General features: G+C 33.9%; 2 protein-coding genes across 4 annotated transcripts; both read right to left on the reverse strand.

Annotated features, from left to right (window-relative positions):
• Positions 1 to 383: 383 nt before the first annotated feature.
• LOC123196883 (NEDD8-activating enzyme E1 regulatory subunit AXR1) lies at positions 384 to 6477 on the reverse strand. 3 transcript variants are annotated; one of them, XM_044611033.1, is made up of 16 exons: positions 6290 to 6468; positions 6033 to 6149; positions 5397 to 5569; positions 5153 to 5316; positions 4626 to 4736; positions 4206 to 4285; positions 3923 to 4073; positions 3748 to 3841; positions 3022 to 3110; positions 2389 to 2462; positions 2133 to 2295; positions 1449 to 1534; positions 1171 to 1254; positions 889 to 1069; positions 597 to 713; positions 384 to 516 (listed from the first exon to the last, which is right to left on the reverse strand). In XM_044611033.1, exons 3-15 carry the CDS (start codon positions 5398 to 5400, stop codon positions 630 to 632), a joined length of 1365 nt encoding a protein of 454 aa, XP_044466968.1. In that variant the 5' UTR covers positions 5401 to 5569; positions 6033 to 6149; positions 6290 to 6468; the 3' UTR covers positions 384 to 516; positions 597 to 629. The 3 variants fall into 3 exon arrangements, with proteins under 3 accessions (XP_044466968.1, XP_044466966.1, XP_044466965.1); XM_044611031.1 differs by lacking the exon at positions 6033 to 6149 and having other exon boundaries at positions 384 to 424; positions 6290 to 6477; XM_044611030.1 differs by lacking the exon at positions 6033 to 6149 and having other exon boundaries at positions 6290 to 6476.
• Positions 6478 to 9759: 3282 nt separating this feature from the next.
• On the reverse strand, positions 9760 to 10415 carry LOC123196970. The gene has a single exon (XM_044611135.1). The coding sequence runs from the start codon at positions 10319 to 10321 to the stop codon at positions 9923 to 9925; it is 399 nt and encodes a 132-aa protein (XP_044467070.1). The 5' UTR covers positions 10322 to 10415; the 3' UTR covers positions 9760 to 9922.
• Between the last annotated feature and the right edge of the window lie 3430 nt (positions 10416 to 13845).

A 13845-nucleotide genomic window follows, 5' to 3' on the forward strand; every position in this document is an offset into this window, starting at 1 on the left:
TCGTTTCTGCTTGGGAATACCTACACCAATCTATCCTGGTGGGCTAAAGTACAGTATTGCTGGGATAATTTTGAAATTATCAGATGCCTCATTTTCTGAGTATAATTCCCACAATATCATGTTTATTTGTTAAGCCGGTGGGAAGGCAAGCAGTTTTGTGTGGAATATTCTCCACCTACATATTTTAATTTTAGTTGTCGGTTAATTAAACGAAAACATATTTATTTGGTAAGACACGTCATCACATCACGTGTGGGCTATACTCAAAAAGATGTGATTCATTTTGCATTCAAGGTGGAAAATCCATTGCTAAACCATGACATTTTCTTGGTAATTTTTTTTTTTTCTGTCATTCACATTGCAACAAATTACAACGCCTAAACTTGTCTCAAAATCACCACATCAAACTCCCCGCCATCCGTAGCTACAGAGCAAAAGAATGCCTCAGTGTGTTTTAAAAATAAAAAGGCTGTAAAATTGCACAACACTGACCACTCAATCTCGTGAAAAAGGAATCTGCCAATAAAAACATGACCAACTTCAAGAAAAAGTACGTTTCCAGGGTTCTTCACATCAAGGAAAAGATGAAAACGTACCCATTAATGCAGCAATTCCAGCTTCAAAATGTATTACAGAATCAGCAATTGGGACTTGTGATCAATACCATTGAAGATGAAAGTTCCGGCCATGGGAACAAACTGTTTTGTTATGAGCTGTGGTGAATATGTTCAATAAACATTAGGGCAAGGAAAATATCTTAATGAGCCAAAAAAGCCCCAAAAAACTATCATAAGAAAATAAAAATAGATAAGAAAACATAATGCAGAGGTAGTATTTAGATCTGGCCCACAGAGAATCAAATGATAATTGGCAAGATAGAGACAGCACCTTAATAACTTCTTGTGATGCAATTCCTCCAACCAAGGCAGCAACAGCATGGAGCTCTGCAGCGCCAAATCGACACATCTCATTAATAAGATCCTCTGTCAATGTTGAACCATTGCAACCCAAATCGCTCAATACACTAACAGCTGTAGTTTTTAATCGAGATATATCTTCATCCATTGCACTGTTGACATTGACCATGGAGTTAACACCCAATAATCAGATTACAAGAAATATAAAATAGCTTTCTCAAGGAATAGGTTATAGGTGGTGGTCGTGTATTACCCATCAAATTCCCCAGGAAAGCTATTGTAATTGGCGGCAAACCGGTCTACAGCTCTTAGGAGAATATAGAACCCCACAGCAACACTACAGGCACAAATAGCTGTTGTATGAGCAATTTTTGTTACACCATTTGTGGTAGAAATATTGCCAGACTTTAAGAGTACATAAACTCTCAACTTAATGTGGCTGTTCTGTTCAACATTTCAAGCTAAGCTATGAACAGAATCAAAGTTTGGATTTATCAATACCTATAAAAGTAATAAATAATCTTATGTTACCTATAATCCTCGTCTGTTAAATACTTCTGCAATTCTGGTATGGAAGGACTATTAAACTCATCCTCAATAAGACGATACCTGCAGACCTGCAAAGATTAAAGTTCTTATTAGAAGGCTGGTAATCAAAGTAAAAAGATCATATATGTCTGCCCATTCTATACAAAGGCCTGCATTATCTACCGAACCTCCATTTACCGATAAAATGACCTTTACAAGCTTAAACGTTGGTGGGGAAACATCCTTCTTAATTCAAATCAACATTGACATATATATTGCCAATTAAGTAAAATTCTAGCCATTCCAATGTACAGATATTTTATATACATAGTAAAACCATTGAACACCCAAAATGCTACCACTTAAAAATGTCCCAAACAAGAATTGCAGTTAAATAGATACTTACGAGCTAGCAAAGTGAACGCTGGAAGTAGAAATAAAAAGTCAATAAAGAGACCTAATAATTCATGTCTAGCTTGCACACTCATGTTGCACAATGTACAGTAGATTAAGGTAAAAGGCACCCTGATCAAATATGTCCAACAAAACATGCTTGAAAATCATTAAACATGCTCAGAGTTGTTAAGACATCACAATGACCAAAGTAATTTGTAAAGTCAATCCGGAGATACAAGTAGTTGATAACATATTTAGAATACTAAAAAAGGTGTATTTTAACATACTTACTTTCAGTTTTCTTGCATTTTTACAGAAACTTTTTACTGTTGCCTTGGGGATGCTCTCTGGCTGTCTACCTAATTTCTTTAGAATATCCCTCACTCGTAGCTCAATGGCAAGAAAATCAGCCTCAGCCTTGGCTTGGTAGATTTTCTGCAAGTTTACATAATGCCTGCAGAAAGCAGCACACAGAGATTCTCATCAATCCTTTTCAATCATAAGGAAAGAGATTGAAAAAACATATCCAATGTCAAAAGTCACTCACTCAGTTGAAGATGTCATATCAGGTATCGACCCCTCAAGAGGTGCTTCCCCATCACCTTCATTTGCAATGAACTCCTGCACACAGCTAAAAACTTTAAGGACTTGAATTGAAGCAAGCCACAGCAGGTAAAAAAAAGCCTAATAGAAGAATGGATCTACACCCTCTCCAAAGAAAGTATTCAATATTAGTTTCAAAACCATGTTATCGGCCAATTCAAATATTCTAGAAGCTTCTGTATGTTATCATTTTGGAACGGATGATAACATTTCCTACCAGCTTTCTAGAAACATAAAACAGTAGTTTATCTAGCTTCATGATTAAGCAAATCATCTTAAAACAAAAACAAATTCTTGAACATGTACCAGCATTTCATGTGCATAGAACCTATTATATTGTTTATCCAAATTCATTAACAATTGACTACACATAAAATCATAAAGACCCCAAAAAAATAGAAACAAAGCTACACATTATCCACAAGTCCCACAATAAATGAAGCAAACTATGTGTAGAAACAACTAAATTTAAAAATTATTAGAGAAATGATGATGATGAACAGCATTGAAGAGAGAAGATCACATCTAAGAACATGATGGTAATGACTCACGATGTTCTCTCATAAAAATTACCAACCTTTAAAGCTGCCACCATCATCCAAAAATCTGACGAACTAGAATTAACTTCAGCATGGCTGTCATAAATTATTTGCCGCAATTCAGAACCTGACATGTGAGGCAAAGAGAGAGAGGTTAACCCCCTATTCACAAGCAAGCAACCCAATAGAAGGGCGATTTTCAAAATTAATATCACAGTGAAGATGACGACCAAAACCATAGATTTTCTGACTGTATATAAAATTCCATTGCAATGTAAGAAGTCAACCTTTTTAAAGAAAAATAAACTCACCATTCAACTTGTATCACAGTTCGAAATTTTTTAGTTAAATATTAATATCTAGAAATCATTTCATTTCAGAATCTAGGGTATTATTCAAGGCTCATTCTCCAGTTCAAACTACTTTGATTACATATACAGGGCAAGATGTCTCAAATGTTTCCATGTCAACACACCCAATATAGGAAAACAACACCAAACCCATCCCATGAAAAGCGAAAGAAAACAATGAGTTATCTAAGCTACATGGCCCACTGCTAGTCTTGCACACTGAACGAATCACCTTGCATTCTCTCCTTTAGAAACCATGTTTCCTTTAGTACATACCCAATGAAAAAAAGGTTCAGGCATAACATAGAAGATGAAAGTTAGATCCCTCTTATTTAATTTCCAGAAGCAAAAACTTCCTAGAAAATAATTATCAACCAAAAACTTCAACCAAATGATTCCAAATAAAAAACTCACTTATTCCTGGAGGAGCAAAGACTTTGAAGGAGGCCTCGATAGCTTCTTTATAGTTGTCTTCATCAATAGCAATCATCTTAGATTTAAGAAGCTCCTAAAATGTCCAAGGCCACAAATAAATTACATTAATAGACAGCCATAAAAACCGAACAAATAAGATAGTAACCAACCATACCTTAAACTCTTTTTTCTCTTCTCGGGTAGATGGAAGGCTACCACCATGAGCTTTGGTCCACTCTTCAGCCATCTTAATGAGAATCACAACATATGGTGTGTGTTTGTGAGCAACAGGATCTGGCTCATTTAAATCAAATGTTTCTGCAAACCTATTAAACAAAACACCAGTCAGAAACATAAGAGAGGAGAAGGATCCATACATATTCATTTATATACATATATATGCCATAGAAGACACAGCACAAAGTAAGATTAACCATCAACTAAGAAAAGCTCCATACTTCCTGAGCTCGGGCCATGGGTTATTTAATCGAAGGTCATCCAGAAAATGGTCAGGCTTTGACTCAATCACTGTATGTTCCTGCCCCAGAAAAAAAAAAAAAAAAAAGCAATTCTCAGCTATGCATCAAAGTCCCCAAAATCTGTCAATTATTATGATTTTTTTCTTTTCTACTTAAACCAATTTGGAAAAAATATAATCTTAACTGCACATTCAGATTCACAGTTCCTACAAGAATGCCAAGCATAACTTATATGGTTTATTGTCTTTATCTTAAATTAACAAGATGTCTTTAATCATTAAACTTAAGTGAAATTGGTCAATTTTAGAAGCAAAAGGAACATAAACTGAAAGTAAAACACTTGTTATCAAATGAAAACTTTTCCATGGTAGTGAAGAAGTCTTTAAAACAAAGATTCACCTTCACACTAATTCGAACCAGTCCTGTGAGACCATAGGAGCGAGCAAAAATCAACATCACATTAGCGTCCCGACATATTCTGTCAAGCTTTACCATTGAATCCTCCACCAGCTGAAAATTGAATCAGAAAAAGAAAATAAATAAGTAAATAAATAGCTTTGAAAAGTATAAAGATAGTACACAAATGACCAATGCCCAAAAAAATGGCATCTAAGAATGTTGTGGGTTATAGCCACCAAGAAAAGAACCAAGCGAGTCTTAAAGAAATGACAAAGAAAATGATTCATTACCAAAAGCCACTCCAATTTCCTAAATAAGTTTGACCAGAACAATATCAAACATACCTAAAAACAGTATGAATATATACAAATTATTATGTCATAATCATAGTAAATAACCACACTTAGGCATGCCAAAAGGGCTGAAAGATAAAATTCCATTGGCAATGCAGAAGCGAAATCTACAGTGAGTGCTAAACGACTGTGTAAAAGCAAATGCTCTAAACGCTGGAAAACCTCTATTTATACCTGAGTGGCCACTACTAGAGTAAACTGAGAAAAGAATGATGGATTTGTTTCAATTAGTTTCTCTGGATACTCTTCAATAAATTTGGCTTTAACAGCATCATTGAGTTCTTGCAGAAATGCACACACAGATTTGGCCTTGGATTGCCCAACACATGACTCATCCACTAGCACAAATACCAAAAGTTAGATAATCATGCAAGGAAAAAGACAATTGACAGATATCAAAAAAGGGTAAAATCCTTACACATAAAATTGTTTCCAAGGTCACCCAGTTCAACTTTGGAACCATCAATCACTGCAATGCTTCCAATCCCACCAAGAACCAAATTTTTCAATGTCTCAGAACCAGTAGGACCACAGTTGAGCAAGCATACACTGGCTTTTTCAAGAGCTTCCTGTCCTTGCTCACCCCAGATCCTGCATTTCCAAAATAATGATAAAACTCTAAAAAGGAGAATCTCAAAAACCTGATCAGCCTTCCAGTTTTTTCTTTTTTTGATAGCCAAAACAGACTTATTACTGTCTTTAATTTGCTAAACAGAATATTTATACTTTTTAGCACATTAAGAACAAATAGCACATTGGCATAACTTTAATGTTTAATATCGCAAGTAATTGAGGTCTTATGCGATTATAACGTTCTTCTTGGTACCAACAGCTATTGGTTTTGCAGCAAAGCCCTTAATATACTTTCACTGCAGGAAATCTCACAATCAGACTCTACAATTAAAGCGCGAAGCATACTAGAAAAGTTATAACGGAGAAAACATAAATTTAAAAGAAAACCTACACAATACAAGCATGTCTAATTAAAGGCTAAGGATTCTAAATTTAGCATTGGAAAAAAAAAAGGCAAGAAAAGAAAATTATCCTTCCGTACCGTTTTGCCAAAATTGCCGTGGAAATTTTTTGTAAGAATACACCAATACACCATATCGCCTCAACCAAACATTACTAGCAATGTAAACTCTCAATAAAGTAATTTGATTCTTTTTTTCTGTTAAAACAAGCAGAGTTCAACCAAAACCTAGTGCAAATGGAAGCTTATCCATCTAAAGAAAAAGTGGGATGAGAATAATCTGAATTGAAGGTAGAACGGTCATTAAGAGTACGACAGTGACGGAGAGGAGTCGGTACCTGAGCTGCCGATCGTATTTGGTTTTCGGTTCCGCCATTATACTGTTCCGGCGTTGCGTTCTTCTCTTCTTTCTTTTATTTTTTCTATTGTCCGTCAAAATGAAAGATTTTTTTTTTTTCCTGTTCGCTTAGGAGTAACGCAGAGCCTGACTTAGAGACTAGTGTTGGTAGGGAAAAGTAACGAAGAGCTTATTTTACCACGACAATCACTGATACGGACAAAGGCACTTGAACGACGCCGTATATAGGCTTTAGAGTTTGGAATACTATATAAAATAAGTCTTACTACTTAGAAGCAACTATTTGTTGTGATTTCGTGGCGTAATAATAATAGAAAGGAAATTAGTGGCTGATAAGTAGGGTTGAATTCGAACTAAGTTTATTCGAGTTTGAGTTTGAACTCGACTTAAATGAGTTTGAAACGAGCCAGCCTTATTCAAGTTCGAGCTCATGCTACTTCTCAAATTTTTTAATTAAAAATTTTGATACAAAACAATATTATTTTGATCAATATGTATTAAAATGACGTCATTTTAATAATGAAAAACAAGTCAAACCAAGTTCGAGCTTGACTTTTACGAGCTCGAGCTCAGTTATATGTAAACCAAACCGAGCTTAAGCTCTGTTTGACTTGAATCCAATCTTACTGATAAGAATATAAAAGATTGAAATACATTGAAATTAAACGAGAAAGAGTAATTAACATTTTCACCATCTCTCAATACTCTACCCCTTCAAGCCTAGATATTTTTCATAGGAGTAGATTCGATGTTATGCTCAAAAGAATTCGAATTCAAACTTGAGTTTAACATATATGAACTCAAGTTTAAATCTAAATTAAAATATATTTGAAAATCAATCACAAGTTCAAACTTGAACTTAATATATATGAATCAGACCTAAAATATATTTAAAAAATTTTAAACGAAGTCACAAGTGAACCAAATTTGAAATCGAAGCCAAGTTCAACTTGTTTACATAAATCTGAGTTAACTATGAGCTTTCAATCTATAAAGTAAGCCAAACAAGAATGAGTTATTCTTCAAACTTAACAAGTCTGAGTTGAGCCTTGCCAAAAATAAGTTTCACTTTAATCAGGTTTGTTTGAGCTCGAATCCAACCATAATTTTTCAAACCCAATTTTCATCCTTGCTTTACCACACAAAGCCGAATATTATTAAATCCAAGCCGAAGTGTCACCACTCCAAGCCACACAACGCTTCCTTAGGTCCAAACAATAGTGAATCCAACCCATACTCTCTTACCAACTCAAGCCCAAACACATTACCCAAACACCTCCCATTTAAGCCTAGCTAGGAACCATCCAATAAAGTCAATAAACCAACCAACGTCACCCAATCACATGACATTTCCAACAGACCGCTTGACATTAACATGGGACTCGTGAGTTTTAATAGGTCAATTTTAAATGCAAAGAAAGAGGGTAATTTCAAAAGACTATTTGACAATAAGTTTTGTCCAAATTGCAAAAAATAGACTCTGTTTTTCAATATTATAAGAAGTATAGGTCCAACTACCGTTGCAAATTTTAGCAATGACAAGTGATGTATTGTGCGAAAAGGCGAGTGCGAAAGAAGAGGAATTAGTTCATGGGAGGGGCAGGGAATTGAAATTGAATCTCAATTTGAAGCCAATAGTAAGATTAGATTTACCCAAATCGATGAAGATGAGAAAGGCGAGATGGGATTTTGTTGGAAAACGAGGCAACACCCAATTTATTTCGCAAAGTTTAGTTGACAAATTGAAAATTGTAGTAACGCAGACAAGATCCATGGTCTCACTGGTGGATGAAAGAAAAATGAAACAAGTGAAACAATGTGAACGTGTTGAAATGCTCTCCGTTACCCAAAATTTGTTTCCATTCAGTTTGGTCAACATAGACATTATTTTGGAAAGGCCAAACGACTATTTCCCACCCAAGGTATACTTTTTCTGCATATTCACATTCGTTAACTTTGAAAAGCCCATTTACCTACTCATGGACTATTAAAAAAAATGGATTCAAGGGTAAAATCATCATTTTATTTGTAATATTAAAATTTAATCTTTTTTTCCCCCATAACCCTTAAAAACTAACCATTTTCCTCTAGGCTAAGTTTTGAAAAATAGCATTCCCCCCCTAGGATTTAGTTTTCAATCCCCGACTCCATCGCCGACGACGAAGCCGTCCCGATGCCCCACCATACTCCGACGATCTCTCTTCTCTCCTCTAGAACGCCGATCGGCCTAGATCTGACGTCGTCTTCGTCTGGAAAGTTGAAGAGCTTCGTCGGGGATTGAAAACTAAACCCTAGGGGGAGGGGGGGGAATGCTATTTTTCAAAACTTGCCCTAAGGGGAAATGGTTAGTTTTTAGGGGTTAGGGGGGAAAAAAGAGATAAAATTTTAAAAGATTTGAGTTCCGTTAAATTTAACTGTTCATGGGTAGGTATTTGGTATTTTTAAAGTTAAAAGGGGGAAACTTGAGAATGCAGCATACCTTGGGTGGGAAATAGTCCTTTGGCCTTTTGGAAAAGGAAATTGTTGTATAATAGGGGTGAAGTGCGAATTGAAAAAACCATACCATAAATTCTGCTTAGGAAAGTAAACAATGCAATTGAAATGAAATGTCTTCAGCCACAGTCAAAAAAATTTGTGCATAGTTTTTTCTTTTTTATTACGAGGACAAAATGCCTTTAGATAGACGAGAGATAATGTTAAAACCGAAAAGAATTAGAAGCACAAATAACACACTAGAGAAACAATGGATCACAAGTACAACAAACAGCACAGATGGCATAATTATAGCGTGGGCAGCTGCAAAATAGATAACAGTAAGAGACATACTGGGGAAGAAAAGAAGTGAAGAAAATTGAGAAAAAAAAAACAGAGAGAAAGGGAGAGTGTTGGCGAAAGCCACCGTTTCTGTAATAATTACAATATATCAATATGAACACTATTACATCTTTCATTTTTGTTTATGTCACTTGGATTTTCATTGTTTGAAAATTGAATGTTTGCTGGGTTCTTAACGGTCATCATAAGATAAGATTTTTGTTACAACACTTTCTGTTCTTCTATCTCAACTTTGCACAAAACAGTTAAAAGGCAAGGGCATGGTTGCTTAAATGCAGATTATGAGCTTGAAATGAATACTGAAGCTTGCCATCATAATGCAAATATGTGTTCTTTTCTCTCATGAGCTCTTATTCAGTCCAATCAATGAAAACATGCTCAGAAAATGTTGCATAAAATTTGTTCATCAGGGGAGAATTCTATGACAAATGAACGTTGATATAATTAAGTTTCCAACTAGCACCAGTAAATGTTAGGGCCATGAGTTAACTAGTTAAGCAGGGTAAAGCGATTCAATTCACAATCAATGCTAAAAGTATTGATGATTTAGAGCTCCCCTGCTAACTTAACTTCAATAAATCAAGCCTACCAAATTGAATACACAAGAACAATAACTAAATCCGAAAGTTAATAATTTCTTTATTGATTCAAGTTCTAATATAAAATTTTCAAGCAATCCATGACGGGATGACCTTTTACCTTTTCTGAACTAAATTCCACTAAGTCTAAATTATACAAAAATTTAACAAACACGGGTTAATAGAGGTATCTCACTCCTTCAATGAGCGGCAACAATATTACTATCACTACTAAATACATCAATGACCGGATCGGGAAGGTCAGAACCCGGACCTGACTGATGAGAGCTCAAAGACAGGATTGCTTTAGCCGCCACTAGTTTCTTCCTTTGAGGACACAGTGGACCGTACATTCTCCCGGAGAAGCACGGGAAGGCATCGATCACGCTGACCTGAGGCTGATCATCGTTTGAAGAAGGTGGAGGTGACGTAAGAGAGATGCGGTGAGGGGAGATCTGAGGGATTGAGATGACTCTATGCGATCTAGCGCTGATTTTGGAGTCTCGCAAGCGGGCAAGGGCGCCAGGTTTGAGGTACTTGAGGAATGGTTCGGATCGGGTCAATTGTTGTCTCTGTAAAGATCGGATTCTTCGCTCCATGATACAGAAAGAGAAAGTCAGAATGTGGGTTAGGGATAGGCGGGTGGATTTTAAGGAGAAAGTGAGGCGGGAAATGAGAGGAGGATTTTGAAAGAGAGAGAGCAGGGCGGGATTTGTTAACATTTTATTAATAATATATTGAGGTTATTTTTTAATTTCGTAATCGACTGTGCATTGACGGACGAGATACTTTCCACGACGAAATGACACGTGGCCATTGCCCATTTGTTGTCGTTTTGTATTTGGTTTGATTTGGAAATATTTGTTACGTAAAATGAGTAATTTCCACCAAAGTTTGGTGTAAATTTATTTTTTCAACCTTAGTGAAGAGATGAAAAGACAATTTCTTTGTTTCTTCTCTTAGTTAAAGACGAAAAAATTTGAAGATCTTTTTATTTTTGATAAAAAAATCGATATTTTCTTCAAAGGTAAAAAGATTTAGAGAAGAGAGTTCGTTATACTCTATCAGATGTTGACTAACATTTTAAGATAAAAAAAGAGGTTATCAACATTAAAAATTGTGATTAAAAAGGTAAAAGAAAAAACCCTTAGATTTGAGGAGAGAGGGGAAATTGTAATTTTTTAAAATTATAAAACTTTAAACATAGGTGAAATTATTAGTTTTCAAAACATAGAGAGAAAATAATAAATTTTATTTTTTTAATATTTTAAACTAATAATAATTTTACTCGTACCTTTAACAAAAAAATTTAATATCAATTGACTCATAAATGTAACTTTAAATTTTTTAAATTCTGTAAATATAATTTTGAAAATATATCAAGACTTGGGTGAAAAGTAGCCTTCAACCTTGTTTTAACTGGGGACTCGTTTTAATTGGGAACTCATTCTATTTAATAGCTTGACAGCAAAATTAGGACCGTATTAATTTTGCATCATGATGTTGCTCATGGGTTCAGGTATTGATTTTCAAGCGATGTCTTCTCTTTTTGGAAGCTCCACCCTCATTTTTTAGTGGGAAGCAATTGTATTCGAGTAAATTATATATATAAATAAATATTATTAATTTATTCATTCAAACTGATATATTAAAAAAATTATAAAGTAAAAATAAATAAATAAATAATTTTATTATTAAATATTGATAAATAATTAAGATTTATTTATATATATAATTTTATTCAATGTTTTTTACCATACAACGGCTTTTTTCCTTCCTTGGATATGGAACATGTAATAAACAAAAAGAATACAATTTTCTTAGCTTAGTCTAGGATCAAAACCAGTAATTGTTTTGCTATGTAGAAATAAGAAATTATATTAATATATATGTTCTTGTATTTTTGTTATGTAGAATGATCTTTTGGGGGTTTTCATTCATTCTTTTTTCTTGCCAATATAGTGTCACATTTTTATTGTATGTATAGAAATAAGTTTCTACACGCTCATTTCATTGTAAATATTGAATCCACAATTATAATAATTATACGACTACACTCCTCCTTAATTGAACTCATATGTATGTAATACTCAGAATGATATTTCTGTCTTTTCATTTAATTTTGAGTTATTGGTGTTAAGTGTTAAGATTAAAAGTAGTTAAATTATTAAAATTGTGTGAAAACACTTTAATGGTTAAGTGGTTCAGACCTTTTTGATCCAAATCTTCTATGTTTACTTTTCCAAACAAACCACTTACAATTCCACTCATGAAGATGACTCTTTTTACAATATTTCTTTATAATTTTATCTAATTATACTAGTTAATCGATGTTTGCACCTAATAATAAATATACAAGATTTCCCTGGACAAAGATTGAATACAATAATGATTGCAAATGATGTCTCTAGAAGTCAAATAACACAAAGTTTAGTATAAGAAGTCCTCATAAGGATATGAAGTATAAGCTTAGAGAGGGAATAAGTCATTTGTAAGAGAAGAAGAGTGTTACTAGATAATTGTAAGTTTATCTTACATTTACTAACTCAAAATGACTTATTTATATAGACTTAAAGTGTTAGAGAGGTTGCAATAGCCCTTGAATGTAATCAAGTAGTCATTGACATTTGAAAAATAAATTTTTTCCCCTTGAAACATAGAAATGTATGGGTGTGCATATAATGTGCATGATTATGATTGATTATAAAATCTTCTTCTAAGAGCAAGTGAACTTTGGTCAAACTTCTAATCAGTCAACAATTTGACAATAGAGGATACGAACAAAGGGGAATGATGGATGACAACTGTTAGATGAAGCACAAAGAAGCATCAACAAAATCAATGGCGGAGGTTGGCAACGACAAATAATAAAGTCAAGTAACTCATCACCATTAATTCAATCGACGCTTCTCTATGCAGAAAGAAAACATGCCATCAAAAAGGAAAATCTAGTTAGCAAAAGTGAGTTTTGTTGTTGATGACATTGGCATCAAACCTAGTGATTCCTTCATATTCTACCACTTCGATTTGGACATTGCATCATATTATAGTGAGTATGCTTTTGAAGGCATTAACATTTTGAAGGTTGATAGGGGTGTTAAGAAAGAAATTTTGGGCGATCTAATCTTATTTTGTTGTGCTCAAAGTGACTTACTTTTTGGGCGTGATATTGTTAAAAACTTGTCGTTGAGTGACAACTTTCTTGACATCCCAGTTGCAAGAATGTTTTTTGAATTTGTACTCAACACTTATTTAATAAATTTCCTTAGTGACTGTTTTATCTTTTGTTAAGAAAATAAATCTATTTAAATGTTCTTTTCACTAATAGAAAATATTAAAATTATCCTATTTTAAATAAGTTTTTTAAATTTAATGAGTAGAAATATGAGAAAATAACAAACTTTAGGTGGGAATAAGTCCCTTGTCCCTTGGCCTTAAAAAACACTTGTCATAGTTCGCTTTTGCTTTATTTACTTAATAATATGATGTGTAAGCCCATCACATCCTATCTCACCTAAAAATAATAATAATAATAATAAATTGCTAAACACAAAATACTATTAATTCAAAATATACTAATCTTATCATTTTACTGTAAATGGAATAACATTATCTTTGAATTTAACAAAATATTCTTAAATCTCATCCGGGGCCAAATCAACCACGTGATTCCCATGTCGACCTTTCTATGTCTTGGAAACTTCTTAATTCATTGTCTTTTGGGTGAAAGGAAGAGTTTCAATTGTCTATCTCCTGGCATAATCTTCAAAGTCAATACAATATTCAAATTTTAATTTCTTTTATGGCCAAAGGACTATTTGCCACCCAAGGTATGCTTTTTTTGCAAGTTTCCCTTCGTTAACTCTGAAAATCTCATTTACCCACCCGTAAACGGCTAACATTAACATTTTTAAGGGTAAAATCGTTATTTCATCTGTATTATTAAAAAAACTTAAATTTGATTTTATTTTCCACCTTAAACCCTAAAAACTAACAATTTTTCTCAATCCAAGTTTTCAAAAATAACATTTTCCCCCTAGAGTTTTTAATTTTTCAGATTCAATTTTTCGATATCGTTTCTTCCTCTCCAGCAACCTTCAGGTGACACCTTTTCCTCTTTAGC

This window comes from Mangifera indica, chromosome 14 (assembly GCF_011075055.1).
Source record: "Mangifera indica cultivar Alphonso chromosome 14, CATAS_Mindica_2.1, whole genome shotgun sequence".
In the NCBI taxonomy this organism is placed as follows: Eukaryota; Viridiplantae; Streptophyta; class Magnoliopsida; order Sapindales; family Anacardiaceae; genus Mangifera; species Mangifera indica.